Below are 22,044 nucleotides of genomic sequence, written 5' to 3' on the forward strand. Positions count from 1 at the left end.
TCCTCTCCTCTTCTCTCCTCCTCTCCTCTCCTCGCCTCCTCTCTCCTCTTCCTCTCCTCCTCCTCCTCCTCCTCTCTCCTCTTCCTCTCCTCCTCCTCCTCTTCCTCTCCTCTCCTCGCCTCCTCTCTCCTCTTCCTCTCTTCTCCTCCTCCTCCTCAGGAGTTAACGGGCTGCTTGTTTCCTCTCCAGACGCTGTTATGAGTTCCTGGATCTAATGCTGCAGGAGTGGCACACAAACACGCTGGAAAGGTAGGTTCTCCTTCCTCTCAGAGTTTTCTGTGTGTGCGTGCGTGCGCGTGTGTGCGCCCCCCGCCCCCCCGTCGTGACATTTTAATTAACTGAGCGTTGGCTCTGATGAGGCCCGGTTTAATTTATGAGCCTTCGCCGCCGAGGCTCCCGTCCCCGTTGCCGTGACAACGCGAGGAGGGACCTTTTAAAAAGCGCAAGGGAACCCCGGCGGGTGGCCACAGTCCCCGTGGATCGACAGAGGAGTAAAACCGGCGATTAACGTCTCTCCTCGCCATGTTCCCGTATCGTCCCAGACACGTCGCCGTCCTGACGGAGACCATCAGGAAGGGGATCCACGACGCCGACTCTGAGGCCAGGTCCATCGCCAGGAAGTGAGTCTAGGTCGCATCCAGAGGACCCGTCTGAGCGCCAGCTCCGCCATTTTTACAGCCGTCTTATCGTGCGTTTGTCCTTCCTCTCCGAGGTGCTACTGGGGTTTCCACGGCCACTACAGCCGGGAGGCGGAGCATCTGTTTCAGGCGCTGGAGTCCACCTATCAGAAGGCTCTGCAGTCGTACCTGAAGAGCTCGGACAGCGTGGTGTCCCTGCCTCAGTCCGACCGCTCGTCTTCGTCTTCGCAGGAGAGTCTGAAGTGAGACACGGAACGGCGTGAAACAGTCTGATTGGTTTATTTCAGTACTTTTAAAACATATCAGAAGAGATTCTCATGTTTATATTTATAAACAATAAAACCTGAGAATTATTCGTCCGTCTGTCTTGTTTCAGCCGACCGCTGTCTGTGAAGAGCGTCATCGGTGGGAGCATAACCCGGAGTGAGTTTCTCTTTTATTCAGTCGTGTTTTTTAAATTTACACCTTGAACACAGCAGACATGACTGTGCAAAAGTCCCAATCCAGTCCTCAGTTCATTGTTGTCCCTCCGATGAGCCGGAATCTGAAGGTCTTTAAAGGTTTTACTTTAGACTCGGTTTCTTCTCCTGAACCCGAACGTCTGATGACTCGTCTCTCAGCTTCAGATTCTCTTCAACACATTTTTCTGCTGGTCCAGTTTTCTTATTTTCTTTCAGGTGCTCACTGCTGATGTTTTAAGAGTTCATCTGCCTGAGATAAAAAACAAAAAAACAAGTTTTAGAAGATCTGTAAAAAGTCTGAAGAACTGTGGATTAAACTGACTTTTTTTTTTTACTGCAGCTCCTGGTAAACTGGTGGGCTCCAGGGTCTCCACGACTCCGGGCTCGCTCCAGCGTTCCCGTAGCGACATCGACGTGAACGCCGCCTCCAGCGCCAAGTCTCGCCTGTCCACGGTTCCCGCCTCCTCGCCGTTCAGCTCTGCGTCCACCCTGCCGCCGGGATCGTACGCCTCGTTGGGTAAGAAGAGACGCTCCCGTCCGCCGTATAAACATAAACTAACCCTAACCCTGCTCAGAAGGCTTTGAACCGTTTTTAGTTTACTGCATTTTAGAAGTTTATAACCTTACTGGACGCTGCTCAGTCTTTTTCTTTCAGCGCCGTTTATTAATTGTTCAGTTTAACTCGAGCAATCCGAACATTTTCTGCTGTAATCAGCCGGACTTGGGTTATTAATGACTCCTGATGTTGTTATTAGTCGTTAAATCCACCGCTGACACGTTTGAACAGCTGACAAATCGTCCCGACGAGCCTGAGGGGGGGAGGGGACGTCAAAGCTACAAGTTTTCCCGTTTAGGACCGTCTCTGCCTCCTAACTAACTCCCTGTCCTTCTAACGTCTCACCTCTGTGCCTCTTCTCCCACTCGCTGCTGCGCCGAATTTCTTAAATACCCTAAAGACGGCACGCCGGGTAAAAGCGATGGTAAGAGTTGTGTGTCTGTGTGCGTCCATGTTCAGGGGGCGCAGGTCCTGACGTGTCTACATCTTCTCATCGTCTCCTTCCCTGTCCTTTTTCCTCCTAAGTAGTGGTCCGTTACTCTGCATGAACTGTCTGCATGGATTTCTTCCTCCGACTGTAGCTCCAACAGCTCTGTGGGTCCAACGCTGCTGGGGGTGTTCTCTGTTTGTTGTTGTTGTTGTTGTTTTAGGCCAACCTGGCACCTAGACGAGCGCAGCAGTCATTAACTGTCATTATAGAGCAAATAAAACCAACATATATACACAGAAACACAAGTTCTGACACAGAGCTGGGATGTTCCTCTCTAATCCAGCTTGTATCTGCAGGTGGAGCTGCAGATGTCCAGTTTAGCAGCGTTAGCCTCCTCACCAGCAGTGTCGGGAATGAATTTAGCTCCTTTTTTTAATACTCTTTATTTAACATTTTTTATTATGACAATGAAACATTCAACACACAGAACTTGGGGCACTGATTCATAGTTAGATGTTACATATATTTATGATACCTTGCTCTTGAATGTCAGCCATTTAGACCAGCGTTTGTTGTAAAAATGTCCTTTTATATGTAAAAGATATGTCAGTTTTTCCATAGAGTGGATCTCCCCCACGACTTCCTGCCCATGGTCCAGCTGGGGAGAGACCGTGTAATAGCTTTTTTGCTTGCAATTGATAGAATTTTAAAAAGATATTCATCTTCTTTTTGAAACACTTCTCCACATATCAGCCCCAGCAGAAGAACTCTGGGGTCTTTGGGGATGGCATACCCCAAAATTATCCCGGTAGTCTGACAGATTCCATCCCAGTTAGGTGCCAACTTTGGGCAGGACCAAAATACGTGAGAGTGATTGACGTCCTGATGGCCACATTGTCTCCAACATTGCTGTTCTTCTCCTCTGTCTACTAATAATTTAAGGTGTAATAAAGTATCTAATTAAGCATTTGAATTTAGCTCCTTTTAGCAGGAGAGGCATTAAGTCAGCCCCGAGCAAGGCGTCAGGAGCCATATCCTCTCCAGACACTGCTGCGTGTCCTGCAGCTCTGTGGAAAACTTGGGGTTCGAGTGAAAAACCAGCCAAAGTCTTCAAATCAAATCAAACTGATAAGAACCGATTCACATCATGTCACTCTGAGTCAAGATAAGGACCCAACAGTTTTAAACCTGAACTTCCTTTCTTACTACAGATTATATTATTACATAACAAACTACATAAAGTCCACCATAACGTCCCTTAATCAGTGTTAAAACGAGCTCTGAGCCGTATCAGTTGTAGTCTAACTGATTAGGACACAACGCAGCGGTTTATTGCTTCCTTTCCACCTGAAGACTTATTTTTAGCTCGATAAGAATGAATTTTATCATCAGTGCCAGCATGTTTCAGGAGGTTGTGTAACAGCCGGCTTTAGATGTTCAAGGTGAGGTGGCTTATCGGGAAGTCTTCCTGCAAACCTTCTGCAACCTTTTTATGATCAGGCCTGAGCAGCGAGAGTGCTTAAAGGCTCGTTTATCAAAGGACCGGCTGAAATCTGCAGCATTTCTTACACAAACACGTTTATTTTTACGAACAAACTGAAGGAAAGGTCAAGTTGCATGTGTGGGTGTGATAAGACGGTCCTTTGTCCTCCCTGACAAGTGTCTTCTGTCCCGCACTGATTGTGAGACTTATGCAACTGGTACATTTCTCTTTTATCACACCTTAGTTTTGTTGTGTATTGAGAAACAACTTCGTAACTGATAATAAATAAATAAATATTAAACAACTCTCAGTCCAAGCTGAATCTATGAAATGTTAGATTTGGATGTTTTGTCTCTGACTGTGGAAAACTTTTCAGTTTTGTTTCCATTTTAAAACGTTTTTTTCACTGTTAGCATGTGTACCTTTACTCAGTCGACACTTTTTAGCATAAAACTGATCTTTTAGCTTTTAGCTCGCTGCTACCAGTTGGTTTGCTCCAGTTAAACCTTTAAAAAGTTACATTTTTGATGCTTCATCTCAAACTGCAGAGATTTTATTTCTGGTTAAACTTGTTCTACTTTTAAATGCAACTAAATAGCATTGTTAGCAGCAGCAGCTTTAGCTAATTGATACTGGTAGCCTCAAGCTAGCCTTTTAGCTCATAGTTTGACAGTTAGTGACGTTGATTTGAACTGGAACTGAGCCTAAAGCTAGCCAGTTAGCTTAGTGCTATTTGTTGGTTTTCTATAGCAAACCTTAAGAAAGTAACATTTTGATGCTATGTCTTTATTTATGAAAAAGGTTTCTACTCTTAAAAACATCTTCTTAGCATTGTTAGCATGTGTAGGTTGAGCTAACTGATGCCTTCTGGCATAAAGCTAAAGGTTTAGCTGTTAGCTTGGTGCTACCTGTTTGTTTCGTAGCTTTTAAAATATTAACACTGCGATACTTCCTGCTGCACTTTAACATAAAAAGTTTAGGTTGTTTCAGTTTTTAAAAACAGGTTTTAGCATAAATGTAGCCTTTTAGCTAGTAGCTGTTTAGTTGTCGGGGCTAATTCCAAGAGGAAGGCCTTTAATGTTGAAATGACTTTAAAATCTGGTTTTAATGTGAAGAAGTCCATGTCATTATTCTCAGTTTAAAGTAAATATTTGTATTTTTGGTAAAGTCCAATCGTTCAGCTGATAAATTATGTTTTGTGTTTCATTTGTGATTTGTTTTCAGTCGTCCACCACGAGCCTGAACCGGTTGTAGTCTCGTTTTTGTCTCAGGTCACGAGTTAAAATGAAAACTAGGACCTGTTTGTCCCAAGTTTGTCCGTCTCTGTGTTTTCAGAAGACTGTCCTCTCGTCCAGGTGTTTCTCATTCAGTTTCTTGTTTTATTTTTTGTTCCCATCGTCTCTGTGCTGTAAAAACTCTCATGTTTTGTCTTCCAGGTCGTGTTCGCACCAGAAGGCAGAGTTCAGGCAGTGTGGGCGGAGCCAGCTCGTCGATCGTGGACAGCAGGGGGCGGAGCCGAGCCAAAGTGGTCTCCCAGTCCCAGCGTACGTTTCTCACCTTTTCGTAACGAGACGCGACATGAGAATCTTTCGTTTTCCCGTTTCGCTGCCTCTGAAACCAGACCTGATGTCTTTCTCTGTCTTAAAACTAATTCCTGTCACTTAAATCTTTTATTTGTGCGCCTCCATGCATGCGCAGTTCTCCATAAACGTGTCTGTTTATATTACGATCTCTGATTGGTCACCAACATGTCCGCCGCCACCCAGAGTGCATGCTGGGTAACGACAGAAAAACCAGTAAACATGATTCGCTCTGTCTCATTCTGACCGTTTGTCGATCTCCACCTGTCCCCGCCTTTTTGCTTCCATCTCCCAGGATCCAGATCAGCCAATCCCAACAGTGGTAAGGCCTCAGCTTCCTCCAATCACGAGCCAGACGCCTCATCCCCCAAATCTGCTCCCCGACCGGCAGAAACTCTGCATGACTTCCTGTTTCTGTAGCTTCTTGTTTTAGTTCTGCGTTCAGTTTGAGAGGCTGATTGGATCCAAATGTTCCCTGCTGTTCTGGTGTTTGTTGTTGTTTTTGTGTTCTCACTGGTGCCACAGTTAGTTAGAACATGGATCCGTCCCCTCCCCCCACCTGTCCACCCCGTCACCAGGTGTATGTTTGACGTCACAGAGGATTGGACTTCTCTGTCTTCGTCCAACAATAAGTTTGTTTCTTTTCTTTCTTTTTTGGGGGTTTGTCGTATCAACAGCCGGCAGTCGCTCCAGTTCTCCGGGGAAGCTGCTGGGTCAGAGCGCCTACGGTCGGATCCCCCGAGCCACGGCGTCGGCCTCCAGCACGCCGGCGGACAAACGCAGCAGGATCCCTCGCAGCCAGGGCTGCAGCCGGGAGACCAGCCCGAGCCGAATGGGCCTCGGTAAGACCACAGACTGCTCACCGTGAAAAACGAAAGTCATGACGCTTTAGGCAAAGATGTCTTCAGATTCTGACGATGTTCCACTGGGTGAAGTCCACGTTAGCTGGACCCCGCTCAGACGGGTAAAAACATCTAATCTGGTAAATGTTCCTGTAACGTCCACCATTAATCCTGCAGGTCTGTAATCAGCACGTATCTCAGCAACGCCTGGACTTTCCTACCTGAACCTTCTGATAACGCCGCAAATAACAAGGTTTCTCCTCGTTCCTTTGAGACTTCCTGTCCCGACGAGGAGCCTGTTAATGATTACATTCTGATTTATTTACCTGCATCTAAGGGTTATTTTTAGATTTCTAGGTTCATGTTTTATAAAAAGCGAGGATATAAATCTGTGTTCCAGAGGAGGAAACAAACCCAGACATGCCTTGTTTGTGACGGTTTAACAGATAAAACTCTGAGTTGCTGTTTTTATTAACAAAAACTCTAATATTTGCCTGAACAGAGCTTCTTCCTTCTTTACTCTAACATCCTTCTTTAACCTTCTGGCTTCAGGTCAGTTTGTCCTTCTGTCAAATCACTTTATATTCTGGCCTTTCATTGACTGAAAGAAGCAGTCTGTAGCCACCTAATTATTCTCTGGAGTTCTGATCTGAGGTGAGGACCAGTTACAGGTCTGCAGCCTGGCGTTCTGAGGAAACTAAAATAAAATAGTTTTATTCAAGTTTAAGCTCCTGAAACACGACCAGCCTCTGCTTCAGTCTGGGCCTGAGATGATGATTTATCAGACGTTCTTGTTTCTAAAATAAGCCGTCATGGTTATGGGTGATGATGTAATGAGTCGTGCACGTGCTCAGTGCGAGGGTACGATCTGACCGGAGTATGAACTAACCTGCAGAGGTTTGTAGTTGGACGTGTCACCCTGTCCCTGTCTCTCACACCTGACTTGTTGTCCTGACAGCCAGCCTGTGTGGTAAAGCTCTTCTTCCTGCTGCTCTTTCCTACCGCACGCTAGCCCGGAGCCGCATTCCCCGCCCCAGCATGAGTCAGGGTTGCAGTCGCGACACGAGTCGCGAGAGCAGCCGTGACACCAGCCCCGCTCGGGGCTTCGCTCCTCTGGGTGAGTACGGCCGAGAGGACCGGCGGTCTGAAGGAGACGCTGACGTCAGCATGCTGCCCCGTCTTCTTGGTGTCCTTCTGGGTGCAGTCATGGTGAAACAGAGTTCAGACTGAAGGTTTTACATGGCAGGAGAACTGAAGTAGATCCACAACGTGAGATGATGTCGTTTTTTTAAACAAAACATAAATCAAAATCTAGAAGCAGGAACATCTCAGAGGTTCAGGATCAGGAGCTGCTGAGGAACTGATCAGAATCAGAGGAACCACCTCTAGAAAAGCTGCAGGTTCTGCTACAAAACGTCAGGGCGGAAAGACATCAGCAATGATCTCAGAGAAGCTGCTGCCCATCAATCTGAGAAGGGTCAAAGGTCACCTGGAGTCCATCGTTCTACAGAGAGGAAGATTATTCACAAAAGGAGATATTTAAGACAGCTGCTGATCTTCACCCTGAAGGTCAGACCATGCAGTGCTCAGACTCTACAGGCCTAAAGTCAGCAGGTCAAAGGTTAAAGCCTCTTCTCTCTAAAAACAACATGGCACCTCGACTTGAAGGAACCAGAAGACTTCTGGAGCAGAACCAGACCAGAGGACAGATGTTTACCCAGAATGCACTGCAGCTGTGGTGGAGGGCTGATGGTTTGGGCTGATTCTGGAGTCAGATGTGAGGCCATCTGTCTAACAAACAGGACAATGATCCCAAACACAGCAGAACGGTCCAGAACCAGAACCAGAACCTCAGAGAGCTGAAGCAACGCTGGAAAGAAGAGTGGGCCACAACTGCTCCACAACCAGGAACCCATTGAGAGTTCTTCTGCTGGATCAGGAGCTGGAACCAGGTTCTGTTGGGTCAGGAGCTGGAACCAGGTTCTGTTGGGTCAGGAGCTGGAACTAGGTTCTGTTGGGTCGGGAGCTGGAACCAGGTTCTGTTGGGTCAGGAGCTGGACTTTTCTCCACAGTTTCCTAAAACCTCCTGCTGTGTAAAACCTTCCGAAGCAAAGAGAATGGACCACAGTTTGACCTTGACTGGACCTCTTAGCTTCTTTAATCTGTGCATGCACTAATTAATCAGAACAAATATCTGAACTGTCTTCTCTGTCCAACATGGGACGTTTCAGGAACCGTCTGTCTCAGTTTGGACCTTTTTTACATTAAAACTATAATTTATTTAAAACATTCAGAAAGCTGTAAGACCTGAGGCCATCACAGCTGAGAGTTTAGAGGATTTGGACCACACAGATAGTCGTTCCTTTTGTCCAGTTATACAGTTTAAATTGATATTGATTAGATATTTATTTACATTTATAGAATCTCAGACGTGTTTGAGCTGTCTGTAAAGTCTCTGATTGAGTCAGCTGTGGCCGTCAGTCATGAGTGGAGGTGGTGGTAAACTAATGAAATATTGGTTAGACGTCGTGTTAACTAGCATCCTTCATGCTGGGTTAACTAGTAGCTGCAGAAGTGATTAAAGTTTGGTCAAAATATATAAATGCTGTGGTTTAAAATGATTGTAAATCAAGTAAAATCCTACTTTACTGAAAGTATAAGTGACTGATGACTTTGTTTTATTTAAAGGAATTAAAGGTTTATTTATTTACATAAAGACAATAGAAGTAAAGAAAAGTTGTTTTATTTAGCTGAGCAGGATGTAAAAGCTCCACCCCCAAAAGGGGGCGGGGCCTGTGAGATGAGGAGGACGTTTGGGTGGGAGTGGAACTAACTGTTAGGTTCAAGGTGGTGAAGTGGGCCTCACCTGTGATCTGGGGGCGGGGCTAAGCCGAGGAGTCCTGTGTGCACCACTAACCCCCCGGTCTGGATGTTCCCCCCCTCCCCGCAGCCTCCCGCCGACACTCCCGTTCAACGAGCGCTCTGTCCTCAGCAGAACCCCACGGCCCGTCAGGTCAGGTCCTTCCTCGTTCCGTCCCAGTCAGTCTGCTTCTGTTGTTGTGTTCATCAACATGGCTGCAGGTAGAATCCATCAGTGCCTTCTCCACCCCCCCCACCCCCCANCGGACAGGAAAAGTAAGAACAGGTGGAAGCATGCGGCGCAGACAATGGTTTCATTTATTTACTCATCGTTTTGTTTCATTGTTTTTATTTTAGCTTTTTGTCCCGTCTGGTTTTCATTTGGAACGTTTTTTATTCCCGGTGAACTGTTTCAGTTTTCCTTTCTGCTCAGGAATCAGTAGTTTGCTGCATGTCGGTGCTTCTGTCGGGCTTTAGGTTCTTTTCGGTGGAAGGTTTTATGTTTCTCACGCAGACTCTCTGATTCCGGTCTCTCAGGGAAGTTTCAGAATCATCTTTCTTTCCTTTTTTGTTTCAGATCGTTACGGTTTGATCCACCAGGCGAGGATTTCTGCGTCGGTGAACGCCATGAGGGTCCTGAACACCGGCACCGAGGTGGAGGCAGCCGTGGCCGACGCTCTGGTGAGTTCAGAGAAGGAAATAATCAGAAATATTTAAATTTACAAACCTTTCAGGAGACCTTTAGATTGGTTGAGTCTCAGTAATAAATCTGTACGTTCTGGAGGTTTTCTTTAACACTTTCAGTCATTTTGTGTTTTTGAAACATCATTCCGAATATTAAAAAGATTAAAATCAGCTCTCGGGTTTTGTGGAAAGGTTGCAAACATCTTACCTGTTGTAGATAACTCTGTGAACAGCCTCAGTTTGATTTAAATCATTAATTCTCACCGGATTAACGAGCCAATCCTCAAACAGATCCGATCCTGAAGGTATCCGATCAGTTTCAGGTTATCCAGCTGATAGTTTATACAGGAAGTGCTACAGCTAGCTGCTGCTGCCAGTGTTTGTGCTCGTAAAGCAGAGACCAGCGTTTCTTCAGGGGGTGCACGTAAAGGCCTGTTTTTGGACTAGCCGTTAGCTCGTCAGTCCGGTCAGAGTCCGACCTGAGGCGGGTCACCGAGCCGTCTGCAGCAGGTGGGACAGGAATAAATGTCTGTTCATCTGAAGGATTCTTCTTCCTTTAAATGTCGGCTCTCTCTGGGTTTCTGTTGCTTTTCCAGCTGTTAGGAGACTCCAGGAACAAGGTAGTCTGATCCCGCCGCCTCGCACTAATCCAGGAAACAGTTTGTTGCTCGTGACGCTCCTCCATCTTTCCTTCCATGTTTTTATGTTTTTATTCTCTCAGCGTTTGCTGTTTGTGCATCACGCTCCTTTTTTAATGTTTCATTTCATCAGTGAGATTAAAGCCGCTCTTCTGTTTCCCTCTGCTTGACTGGCTTTTATTTTGAAAACAATCCTTTAAAGGTTTTACTGTTTTAGCAGATGAATTAGCATTAAATAATTAGAAAACCGTCATTTTTCCATCCGTTCTTCATGTCAGAGCTGATCAGGTCTGAGCTTTACGAGCTTCCTGCGGTTCTGTTTCCTCGCAGAGGAAGCCGTTGAGGCGGCGCTACGAGTCTCCCGGGATGTACTCGGACGACGACGCTAACAGCGACGCCTCCAGCGCCTGCTCGGAGCGCTCGTACAGCTCGCGGAACGGCGGCATCCCGCACTACCTGCGGCAGACGGAGGACGTGGCCGAGGTCCTGAACCACTGCGCCAGCTCCAACTGGTCCGAGAGGAAGGAGGGCCTGCTGGGTCTCCAGAACCTCCTGAAGAGCCAGAGGATCCTGAGGTGGGTCTGAGAGAGACCAGGACCAGCTCCGGAGACATTTCACCAGACAGACACCGTCTTTTTACTCAACTCTGACCTTTAAATCATTAATCTAAAGTTCAGATTGGATCTTTATCACCAGCAGACAGTTTGTTTCCTTTTTCCTTCCTGGATTTAATGAAAAACAACTAAAACAAACAGAAAATATGACTTTAGCTCCAACAAGGTGATTCTCAGAGAGCTTCTCACCATAATGAGTTTTTACCTAAAAATCTTAAAGAAAAGATGACAAATGGAGGAGTTTATGATCTCCTGTACGTAAAAATCCTAATAAATCTGCTGCAGGTTTACAAAATAAACTGTTTATTCCAGTATTTCAAGCTAAAAGCTTAATTCTTCTTCTGTCCTTCATTCCTGTTCAGTAACAAATATTTCATGTTCTTTGTAATTTAACCAATCATTCAGTATTTTTAAGCAGTTTTTGTTGATCTTGATGGAACAGCAGGTTTTAGAGCATCTTTTTAAAGAAGTAAATGTATTTATTTATAAATCAGTTTACTGTGAGCGGATGTTTCCTGATGATCCGGTTGGTGTTTCTTGTTTCCTGCAGCCGAGTGGAGCTGAAGAGACTCTGTGAGATCTTCACACGGATGTTTGCAGATCCACACAGTAAGGTATAAAATGTTAACCCTTTGTTTTAAAAGTGGATGCATGCTCTCTAAATGCTGTGATTTCTGTGGAACTAATGGATCGTCCTGTGTTGCATGGCCTGCCGTGGTTTGGATCTAACGACAGAGAGTAAGTTCCATTTTCAGTCCGTTTTCTTCCCTGCGACGCCGCGATCGCAGCCTGACCGCCGTGAACTCGTTTCTAGGTGTTCAGCATGTTCCTGGAGACTCTGGTGGACTTCATCACGGTCCACAGGGAGGACCTGCAGGACTGGCTGTTTGTCCTGCTCACACAGCTGCTGAAGAAAATGGGAGCGGATCTCCTGGGCTCAGTCCAGGCCAAAGTCCAGAAGGCCCTGGACATCACCAGGTCTGTGATTAGACTCCATATTTGTTCCTGACAAATAAACAAATGGCTTCAGAAGACTAGATAATTAAAAAATGATCAAAGACTTCCATAAATAGAGCTTTAACTGACCTGGGAACAGTTGTGGATGATACTTTTATAATCATTTCAAGATTTAAAGCTAAGAGGTCAGGGAGGCAGGTCCAGGAGAAACATCTTTGTGTCTTCTGGTTTCTGGGTAAAAAAATGGTCAGAGAAGATAAATTCAGCTTCTAGATTCCTGCAGCGTGGCTGATGTTAGCTGAAAGGCTCATGTCGAAGGAACAAGTGTTTGGAGGACGTAATGATGAAGAAAAATGAGGCTCAGTCGAGTTAAATCTCTGTGAAAACGTCAGCTGGGACTGTGGTCCAATCAGAAGCAGGTAAATTAAAAAAGAAAGGGACCAAGGACTCAACCCTGTGGAACACCAGAACTCCGCAGGGCTTTTCAGGAGCAAAATGAAAGAATGAATTGGTGTAAAACAGTTTTAAACAAACAGAAATGTTTGTAAAAGTTTGACAGTTTGTGAATAAAAGTCTCTTCTCTTTACCTCCTCAAACATCTTTGAGGTTTTTCCAGCACACGGATAGAAAAAGTAAAAACGGCTCCGTGTCTTCGTGTTTCAGGGAGTCGTTTCCGTTTGACCAGCAGTTCAACATTCTGATGAGGTTCATCGTGGACCAGACCCAGACCCCAAACCTGAAGGTCAGCAGAACTTCTTACAGACGCGTTGGTTTCCATGGACGGAGAGTCTGACGGCAGGAACTTGACTCCACAGGTGAAGGTGGCCATTCTGAAGTACATCGAGACTCTGGCCCGGCAGATGGATCCGGCGGACTTCGTCAACTCCAGCGAGACCCGGCTGGCAGTGTCGCGGATCATCACTTGGACCACCGAGCCCAAAAGTTCTGACGTCAGGAAGGTGAGCTCAAAAAGTTCTTTCCTCAGATATTTGTCATTTTTCAAACCTTTTTCTGTTTGAGTCGATAAACAGATAAATGATTTTGTGAGTTTTTTTGTTTTGAAAGAATCCAAACCTTTGATTGGACGTTCAGCTCGGCGCTGTTTGTGGAGCCGGAGCTGTAAAGTTTGATAAAACGCTCCCTCTCCGTGCGGACGGCCTTGGGTCAACGGCCCATTATCTGCCCCTCGTCTGATGCAGACAGCGTGTTCTGGCTCTGTTTGTTTTTCCACCGCTGTGCCACCAGACGATCTGATCCGTGTTATAACCCCCTTCTGCCCCACCGTGTGCCGCAGACCCTCCACAGCTGGGTGAGCGAGGAGCTCGCTGGCAGGTCCAGCGCCGCAGCCCTCCTGTCCGCCGAGGGCAACCAGGAAGAGAGATGCAAGCAGGTAGAGCCCGCTCCGACGGCCAATCACAGCACTGCAAGCACGCAACGCTCGCCCGCCCGGCGCCTAACCACAGACAGAGTCACTCAGCAGCTGGAATAACCAGCGAATCAGTGCCTGTTATACTCACACTAACCTCCAAACCTGCATGCTCAGCTCAGGAACCGCCCGACACGTTCTCACCGGCTAAAGGTCCGAAGTTTAAGGAGGTGAAAGAGAGAAAGGACCGTCAGAACGTCTGGAGAAGCGTTGATCAGGACCGCTCTAACAGAAACGATGAGAAAAGATTCTGTTCTGATTAATTAGATTTCTTATCAGCGTGGTTCTTCTGTCCAACAGTTGGTTGTGTCTGCAGACTCCTCCCACCTGAACTCACCTGCATGTTGCAACAAAGACGCCTCAGCGGTTCTGGAAGGGTCCAGCTCACTCACTCACTGTTCAGCTCACCTTTTTATTCCTGCAGGATCCTGTGAGCCGTTAGACCAGGGGTCTCCAGTCCTGGTCCTCGGGGCCTCCATCCTGCAGGTTTTCCTTGTTCCTCTGCTCCAACACACCTGATCTGAATCAGCAGGTGATTAACAGGCTTCTGCAGAACAAGAAGAGGTGATTTAACCATGAATCAGGTGTGTTGGAGCAGAGAAACAAGGAGAACATGCAGGATGGTGGCCCTGAGGACCAGGATTGGAGACCCCTGCGGTAGACGGACGCTCGGTTCCTCTGAAACCAGGTGAACTGACTGGACTCTGGCGGTCCCTGACCGGTTCTGCTGCTCTGCCTGCAGGCGGCCCAGGTGGTTCTGATCTCGCTGTTCGAGCTGAACACGCCGGAGTTCACCATGCTGCTGGGAGCGCTCCCCAAAACCTTCCAGGACGGAGCCACCAAGCTGCTCCACAACCACCTGAAGAACTCCAGCAACACCAGCAGCAACGTGGTGAGTGGCCAGAACCGCCTCGGCTCGGCAGAACCATCCCGGGCTCGGGTTTGACACGTCTTCCTCTTGTTCCAGGGATCTCCGAGCAACACCATCGGCCGGACGCCGCCGCGCCACACGGCCAGCAGGACGAGCCCCCTGACCTCGCCCACCAACTGCTCCCACGGCGGGCTTTCCCCAAGGTAGACCTGCACCTGCCCTGCACCGTGCTGCGGTTCTGATCCGTAACTCACAACCAATCAGGTTTCACACGAACACAAGGACCCAAATTTAAAGAAAATGTTCTTGTTTTGTCAGTTTGAACCCAAAATTCTTTGAAGGAATGCATATCACCCGCCACTCTGCGTCCCAAAGGTTCGAGTAAAGCTGTGTTAACCCTCTGAGTCTGATGGGGATGACTCAACTACTACCACACCAAGTTTAGCTCATATCTGCGTTTCCTAAAGTCACTTATTGGTGATAAGAAGTCGGCTCGTTAAAACGTCTCCCTCTGAGCGTGAAGCTCCTGGTTCTCGATTCGCCGGGAGGGGAGGTAGTCACAGAGCTGAGTTGGCGTCGTCTGTCTGCGGGGCAGGACGCAGGCTTGGAGGCACGCTGGTAAAGATCTTGGGTTCAAACTGAAAGTGGAGTTGATGTGTATTTAGTCGCTCAGCCGGAGACATTTTGAGAGGCGGAGCCTTCAGCTGATTCCCTGACCTGGACGCTCAGACTCGTGTCTTTTTGTCTCTTCTCTTCTCGTTTCCTGTCTCACGTCCGTCCTCCCGTCTCGGTGATTTCCATCCACCTGCTCTCTCACCTCTTCCCTGCCCCCCCTTCCGTCCTTTCTTCAGTCGGGTTTGGGGTTGGGGGGTCAACGGGCTGTCAAAGCACCCCCCCGCCGCTCCTCCACCCCCTCCGCCTCACTCCACCCCTGCTGCCCCCTCCCTCAGGGTCCTGCGCAGAGCGTTTTCACCCAGGTAACGAGGCAGGCTGAGCTCCCCCCCCCCACACACCCCCCAACTGCCGCCTTTGTTCCTTTTTCCGATCCATCCCAGTTTTCAGTTCCATGTTCGTTTCTTGCTGGGCGAGCGCTTCGGAGAAAAGCGAAGCGGCGTTCAGCAACACATCAGAAAGCATCAGCTCCGTTTCATCGTGCATGAGCGTGCACGAGCGTGCGTGAGCGTGCATGCAGGCGGGTGTTCGGGTCCACGTCTGATCAAACGTCCGTGCGTCTGTCTGTGTGTGTCTGTGTGTGTGTGTGGGCCCGTCAGCATGATGGAGTACGACACCGAGAACATGAACTCGGAGGAGATCTACAGCTCGCTCCGAGGCGTCACCGAGGCCATCCAGAGCTTCAGCTACCGGAGCCAGGAGGACCTGAACGACCCGGTCCGGCGGGACGGGAAGAGGGACGATGAAGTAAGTGGTCGCCGGATAAGGAGAGCTTTTATTTTGAAGTGTTGACTTCTCAGAACAGTTTGTTGGACTTTGTCCCGTTCCTCCTGACAGATCTGAGTCTGCCACATTTGACTAAGATCAGGGCTTTGTTGTCCTGGAGACACTTTATAACTAATCTGTCCCCCTGCTGAGGGACATCGTCCATTTGAAGACCCATTTGTGTCCAAGCTTTAACTTCCTGATGTCTCCAGATGTTGCTTCAACATTTCCTCATGACAGCATCTATTTACTGAAGTGCAGCAGTCCCTCCTGCAGCAAAACCCCCCACAGCATGATGCTGCCGCCCCCGTGCTTCACAGCTGGGATGGTTCAGGCTTCCTCCTCCTGCCTCCTAACGTATCGATGGTCATTCTGGTCCAAAATGTTCAGGTTTAGCTCCATGAGACCAAAGGACATGTCTCCAAACATTAGGTGTTTGTCTCCAATCTGTAATCTGTCCTCATGTTTCTCTGGGAGACATGTCTCCGTCCTCTCTGAGGGACCGTTCAGCTCGTGCTGGTCCAGGACTTGTCTCTTATTATTTGGGCTTTTATTACCTAGAAACAGGAAGTGTTTAATGTGAGGAGGAAAACTTCTTGTCTTCTAGGCAGGACGAGAAGGCGTCGCATCGTCTCCCGGTTCTGACGCCCGTCTGGGTGTGGACGTGTTGGAAAGCGGCCGCACGGCGTTGGACAACAAGACCTCCCTGCTGAACACGCCGTCGCCGCGCTCCTTCTCCGGCCCGCGCGGCCGGGAGTTTTCGCCGTACGGATACGGAGAGACCATCTGCAGCTACGACAAGAGCGCCCTGAAGGAGGCCGTGTTCGACGACGACGTGGAGCAGTTCAGAGACTGTGAGTAGCCCCACTGCGGTCCGAGGGCGGGCGATCATGTAACCACCTGTTCCTGTGACTGGAGGTTTCTGGTTTCTTAGAGCGCAGAGTCGTCGTTTTTATTCATTCACAGCAAATATTTGTACTTCCTGAACGGAGGAACCGCAGGAGCCATTCTGCCGGCTCGGTTTGTGTCTCACTTGTTGTCATCACATTCTTCTCTCCTCACCCTGTTGTTCCCCCACCATCCTCCACCTTCATCCCTCCTCCTCCTCCTCCTCCTCCTCCTCTGCAGGCCGGCGGCAGGAAAGCGGTGAAAACAAGATGAATCCTCCCAAAGGCTTTGCTCCTGGTAAAGATGCTCCCTGCCTGAATGACTGATGACTTTCCACCTGTTTGTCCCCCTTCATTTGACCTCCTCCTCCTCCTCTTCCTCACCTCCTCCTCCTCCGTCTAACAGCTGGAGTTTTCTCTGGAGTCAGTTTAACGTCTCACTGATTACCTTTAAAGTAAAGATTCAGCCTTTTATGAGCTGAAACATCTTTATCTGTGATGATAAATGAAACCTCAGACAACTCTTACAGCTTCTTGGTTTTTACATTTCATCCTGAATCAGCTCAGAAGTTTAACCTTTTCCTCTGAATCCAGTAGAACCCAGATGTTTCCGGCCGCTGGGAGAAAAGACAGAACCGTTTTTTCTGCTGACATGAAATCGAACGTTTCCTGTTTTAGATCTGAATCCCTGTCAGATTGTGATATAACTGGTTCTGTCCTTTCATCCAGTGAACAGAACCATCCGGCAGAACTTTGTGTTTGTTTTTAAATCCCTCTGAGATGATTCTCCCTCGTTAAGTGACTGGTGTTGATGTTTGACTCTGCCCCCTCCTCCTCTCTGGCGCCAACAGTCAGTCCGGACCACTCGGACCTGGTGGCCGACCTGCTGAAGGAGCTGTCCAATCACAACGAGCGCTCCGAGGAGCGTAAAGGCGCCCTGGTGGAGCTGCTGAAGATCACGCGAGAGGACAACACGGCGGTGTGGGACGAGCACTTCAAAACCATCCTCCTCCTCCTCCTGGAGACGCTGTGTGACAAAGACGTAGGTTCTTCAGAGGTTCTCAGGTTTGAGTTAGCAGCTAAAACCAAACGAGAAGAAAAGGAGCTTCAGTTCTGATCAGAGGTCCTTGTCTCTGATCTCTTTATGTTCCTTCTTATAATCAGACCTGAAGGAGTTTCAGAGACGTCTTCTTGGACATTGTGAGCAAAAACACTCCTCCAGTCTGTCAGAAATTATTCCAATTTATGTCGGATTTTCAAAGTAAATGTTCAAATATTTAATCCAATATGGAGGATGAGTTTCATCACAGTAACAACCTGTTTAAAAGCAGAGGAAGCATCACTAAAAACTGATGGTGTCCACACGGTTTGGACTTGTGGTCAGGGGCACCATTAAAGGGGGGACAGTGGGGACAATGGCCCCCTTGCCTGGACGGTCTTGTCCATCTGAGTCCCCAGCTTCTGTTCTGAGGTGGGCCAAGCTGAGCTCACCCAGGACCGTAGTTTCCACTTTAAAGCCCTTTCAAAATAAACTTCTGCCCGTCTTTAACCCCGAGCTGGCATCGGGCTCAGACTGTCGACTGGATGGAGACACAAAACGGCAAAATAAATAAAAGAAACACTCAGAGTTGGAGCTGAAGACGGGGTTGGGACTGTCCTGTAAATGAAAGCCCAGTTTTTATTTGTCTCAAAGTCTCTTAATTTGACAGTTTATTGTGTTTTCTGTCTCCGGGCAGTCACAGTTTGGTTTCATCCAGAGTTCTGAACTGAGACGAGTCCGGAGCTTTTAAACAGTCCTGAAGATGTGGATTTTCAGTATTAGCGATGAGAGTTTAAACATGTATGAATATAATAAATAATTAGTGTTTTTTTACCCAGCACACCATCCGAGCTCTGGCTCTACGCGTGTTGAAGGAGATCCTGAGGAACCAGCCGGCCCGGTTCAAAAACTACGCCGAGCTGACCATCATGAAGACCCTGGAGGCTCACAAAGACTCTCACAAGGAGGTACCGGTCCACCTTTCAGTCGTTTCAGTCGTTTCCCCGTCTCCCTCCACTCGGCTGGATTTAAAAGAAGCTTCTTTCTGCGTTGTTGAGGTGGTGCGAGCGGCCGAGGAGGCGGCGTCCACGCTGGCCGGATCCATCCACCCGGAGCAGTGCATCAAGGTTCTGTGTCCCATCGTCCAAACGGCCGACTACCCCATCAACCTGGCTGCCATCAAGATGCAAACTAAGGTCATTGAACGCATCGCCAAGGAGTCTTTACTGCAGCTGCTGCCGGACATCATCCCAGGACTGCTGCAGGTCTGAAAGTGTTCTTATTAGAGGAGATTAGAGTTATTTTACCTCAAACTGGAGAATCAAAACAGGATATATTTTATTTATATCTTTTAATAAATGAGGAGTTGTGTTTTATAACCAGAGAGGCGGCGAGCGCAGCAGAAAATTCCACCACAGCTTATTTGGACAATGGTCATATTTGGACAAGCGGGAATTATTTGCCTTATTTGTCCCTGGAAATGTTTGCGTGTACTCTGCTCTCTCTCTGACCCCTCCCACGTTCCCGCCGACCTCCGGTGTGTGTGTGCGCACGTGCACGCCCACGTGCGCGCGGCGTCTGATGCTGCCGTGTCTCCTCTGCAGGGCTATGACAACACGGAGAGCAGCGTTCGCAAGGCCAGCGTGTTCTGTTTGGTGGCCATCTACTCTGTCATTGGAGAGGAGCTCAAACCCCACCTGGCACAGCTCACGGGCAGCAAGGTGACCCCACACACACACACACACACACACACACACACACACACACACACACACCTGCTGAACAGGCGCAGGGCCTTATCATCTTCCCATGTTGTTATTTCTCAGCTGGTTCCAGCCGGTTGCCCAATAATAAAACCCGGCTCATATTTGTCCCACTTTCACTACGGCGTGTGTCCTGGAGTTACATAAAGTCCAGGTCTGAGGGGTCAGGTCCACCTGACTAAATGGACCCCCCACCTGAGATCTCAGAGACATGATGCTCCGTCACAAGATGTTTTATCTCACCTTTACCTGATTCAAGTAGATAATTAGAAGGTCCAGGAATTTCATAAAGAGAGAAAACCCACAAAGGACATGTCCTGGAATCACAGGTGTCCTCAGTCCTGGAATCAGTCCATCTGCCTGTTTAAAGGGGGACAGGTAGTCACAGGGCTGTTTGGGATCATGGTGTGTACCTCAGGAAGCTGAGGACAGAGTTGTCTCAGGAGCAGCAGGTTAAATGTCTGCATGTTCCTGAGACTCCACAGGACTGGAGACAAGCTCCCTGGACGTGTCCGCAAGAGGACAACTGAGGACAAACTGAAGAGACTGATACTGTGACTGATAACTCGAGGTCAAAGGTCATCAGTGTCAGATCGCACCGTCAGACTGTTTGAGACAAAGTGGACTTAATGGAAGACGACCAAGGAGGACACCTGAGAGGACACAGAGCTTCTGGGACAATGTCCTTTGGACAGATGAGACAAAACTGGAGCTTTTTGTCAACATGTCCCATCAGCTCTGTGTCCACAGACCCAAACCAGAACCAAAGACCAGAACCCTGAACCTACAGGGGGACATGGAGGAGGCTCGGTTCTGTTCTGGTCCTGGATCTGTTCAGGGTCCAATGAAACCTGAAGACTATCAAGGCCTCCTGGAGCCAGATGTCTCAGTCTCAGCTCATGGGTCCAACAGGTTCATGACCCAAAACACCAAGAACGGGTCAGAACCAAACATTGGACCGTCCTGAGCCCTGATCTAAATCCTGCTGAACATCTGTGGAAGGAGCTGAAACATCTGGAGGAGGAAGCCTTCAGACCTGAGACAGCTGTGGACAGGTGCAGACACCTGAGGACACCTGAGGACAGGCGCAGGAATCACTGGATTGGCTCTAAAGGTTGGACAACAAATGGACCCCTCCTGTGTGTTTGATTCTTTAAACCAAAGTCAGATTTTCAGCTGATTTTAGTCGTTTTTTCTCATTGTTTCTGTCAGTTTCAGGTTGTTTCTGTGACATTGATCGGTTTTAAGGAACCGGTCTGAAACTGAAAGGAGAATCAGCCAAAGTCCAAATAAAACCTGGATCAGGATCATTACAAGTCAGTTTCAGATGAACGTGTTTGTGTTTGTTTGCAGATGAAGCTGCTGAACCTTTACATCAAACGAGCCCAAACCACCAACAGCAACAGCAGCAGCTCCTCAGACGTGTCCTCCCACAGTTAACCAACGAGCGTCCCCCAGCTCTGAGGTCCTCGCTGTAGAACCCGTCTTAGTTTTGACCTGGAGGACGGGGGGCAGGGCCACGAACCCAGGAGGACATGGACAGGTTGTCATTTGGCTGGCCCAGTGATGGGGGGATCCTGGGAGTTCGAACCGGAGCGGACGGATCAGCCCGCGCTTCGATTGTCTTTTTGTTTTATTAACCATCTGAAAACACGAACTCATCCTTCAGACCGCCTGTAGATGTTTGAAGCTGCAGTTAGAAAATTAGTCTTAAACTGTCCAGTCCGGTCTGAGCATGCTCAGTGAGGAGAAGGACAGGATCCGTCCAGCAGAGACGAAGGTTTGTAGATTCATGCTCACTGATGATTCCAGGGTTTACAGCCAAAAACTTCCACCAGCTGGGGAGGAAGAAGTTTGTTTTCAGATTAAAGAAGAAGAAAAGAACCTTAAAGTCCTCCTGAACCCAACTGAGTTTCTTCTGTTTTTATTCCACGCAGCCGAGGATCATGGGAGCTTTTTTAATCCAAAATAACACAAAGATTTCCCCTGAACCCGTCTGAGGTTCTGTGTTTATCACAGAACTTCCTGCAGTCCTTCACAATAAGAGCCTCAAACAGACGCACTAAATTCGTTTAAATTATAATTATTATTCCTGTCAGGACAGGTTCAGCTCATCAAATTATTTTAGTTTTTGTAAAAAAAAAAGTCACAACAAAATTCTTGGCTGTCATTTGGTTTTTATTCTTCTCTTCTTAAAAAAACGTCATTTTTGCCATTTATAATTTATTCTTTAAACGTGGAAAGAAAACAGCGTGGCTCTAAAACGTCACCATAAAGTTAGAATTAACTCAAACCCTTGAAACTGATTGGACAGTGACTAATCAAGCCATCCAATCAGAAAGCAGCTTATTTCTGAAAAATAAATTTAAAAGTTTGACTGTTTTTGTCACTTGTTTATGATCGTTTATCCTTTGATTTAATAGTTTGCAACGAGTAGCTTTAAATTAAAACAAACTCTGAACAATAATTTAAGAACGCTGAATCTTTTTGACTCTAACGGGGACGTAAACGGGGACATAATGGGGACATAATGGGGGTGTTAATGGGGTTCTAACGGGTTTAACGGGGATGTAATGGGGGACTTATCGGGAACACAGCTTGTTTAACAAGAATGTAAATGAGGACGTAACAGGGACCTAACAGGTTTAACAGACACGTAAACGGGGACCTAACGGGTTTAACGGAGAAATAAATATGGATGTTAACTTGAACATAAGGTTTTACCCGGGATGTAGTGGGGATGTAACCGGGGACATAACATGGGTTTAACGGGGACATAACATGGGTTTAACGGGGACATAACATGGGTTTAATGGGGACATAACAGGGGTTTAACGGGGACATAACAGGGGTTTAACGGGGACATAACAGGGGTTTAA

General features: G+C 47.8%; 1 protein-coding gene across 1 annotated transcript in view; it reads left to right on the forward strand.

Moving 5' to 3' along the window:
* clasp1a (cytoplasmic linker associated protein 1a) overlaps positions 1-21,310 on the forward strand; it is a 56,003-nt gene extending 34,693 nt beyond the window's left edge. The window contains exons 13-38 of the mRNA XM_037976163.1: positions 178-249; positions 543-620; positions 713-880; positions 1,015-1,061; positions 1,440-1,616; positions 5,005-5,112; positions 5,444-5,470; positions 5,826-5,990; positions 7,003-7,107; positions 9,427-9,530; positions 10,502-10,746; positions 11,336-11,399; positions 11,521-11,523; positions 11,600-11,763; positions 12,406-12,484; positions 12,558-12,701; positions 13,911-14,060; positions 14,136-14,242; positions 14,891-15,016; positions 15,311-15,458; positions 16,084-16,330; positions 17,215-17,405; positions 18,242-18,370; positions 18,461-18,667; positions 19,007-19,123; positions 20,519-21,310. Coding sequence (XP_037832091.1) covers positions 178-249; positions 543-620; positions 713-880; positions 1,015-1,061; positions 1,440-1,616; positions 5,005-5,112; positions 5,444-5,470; positions 5,826-5,990; positions 7,003-7,107; positions 9,427-9,530; positions 10,502-10,746; positions 11,336-11,399; positions 11,521-11,523; positions 11,600-11,763; positions 12,406-12,484; positions 12,558-12,701; positions 13,911-14,060; positions 14,136-14,242; positions 14,891-15,016; positions 15,311-15,458; positions 16,084-16,330; positions 17,215-17,405; positions 18,242-18,370; positions 18,461-18,667; positions 19,007-19,123; positions 20,519-20,605 — 3,259 coding nt within the window. The 3' untranslated portion in view covers positions 20,606-21,310. The remainder of the gene's footprint in view (positions 1-177; positions 250-542; positions 621-712; positions 881-1,014; positions 1,062-1,439; positions 1,617-5,004; positions 5,113-5,443; positions 5,471-5,825; positions 5,991-7,002; positions 7,108-9,426; positions 9,531-10,501; positions 10,747-11,335; positions 11,400-11,520; positions 11,524-11,599; positions 11,764-12,405; positions 12,485-12,557; positions 12,702-13,910; positions 14,061-14,135; positions 14,243-14,890; positions 15,017-15,310; positions 15,459-16,083; positions 16,331-17,214; positions 17,406-18,241; positions 18,371-18,460; positions 18,668-19,006; positions 19,124-20,518) is intronic.
* The last annotated feature ends 734 nt before the right edge of the window (positions 21,311-22,044 follow it).

Source organism: Kryptolebias marmoratus, linkage group LG6, assembly GCF_001649575.2.
Source record: "Kryptolebias marmoratus isolate JLee-2015 linkage group LG6, ASM164957v2, whole genome shotgun sequence".
Classification (NCBI taxonomy): Eukaryota; Metazoa; Chordata; class Actinopteri; order Cyprinodontiformes; family Rivulidae; genus Kryptolebias; species Kryptolebias marmoratus.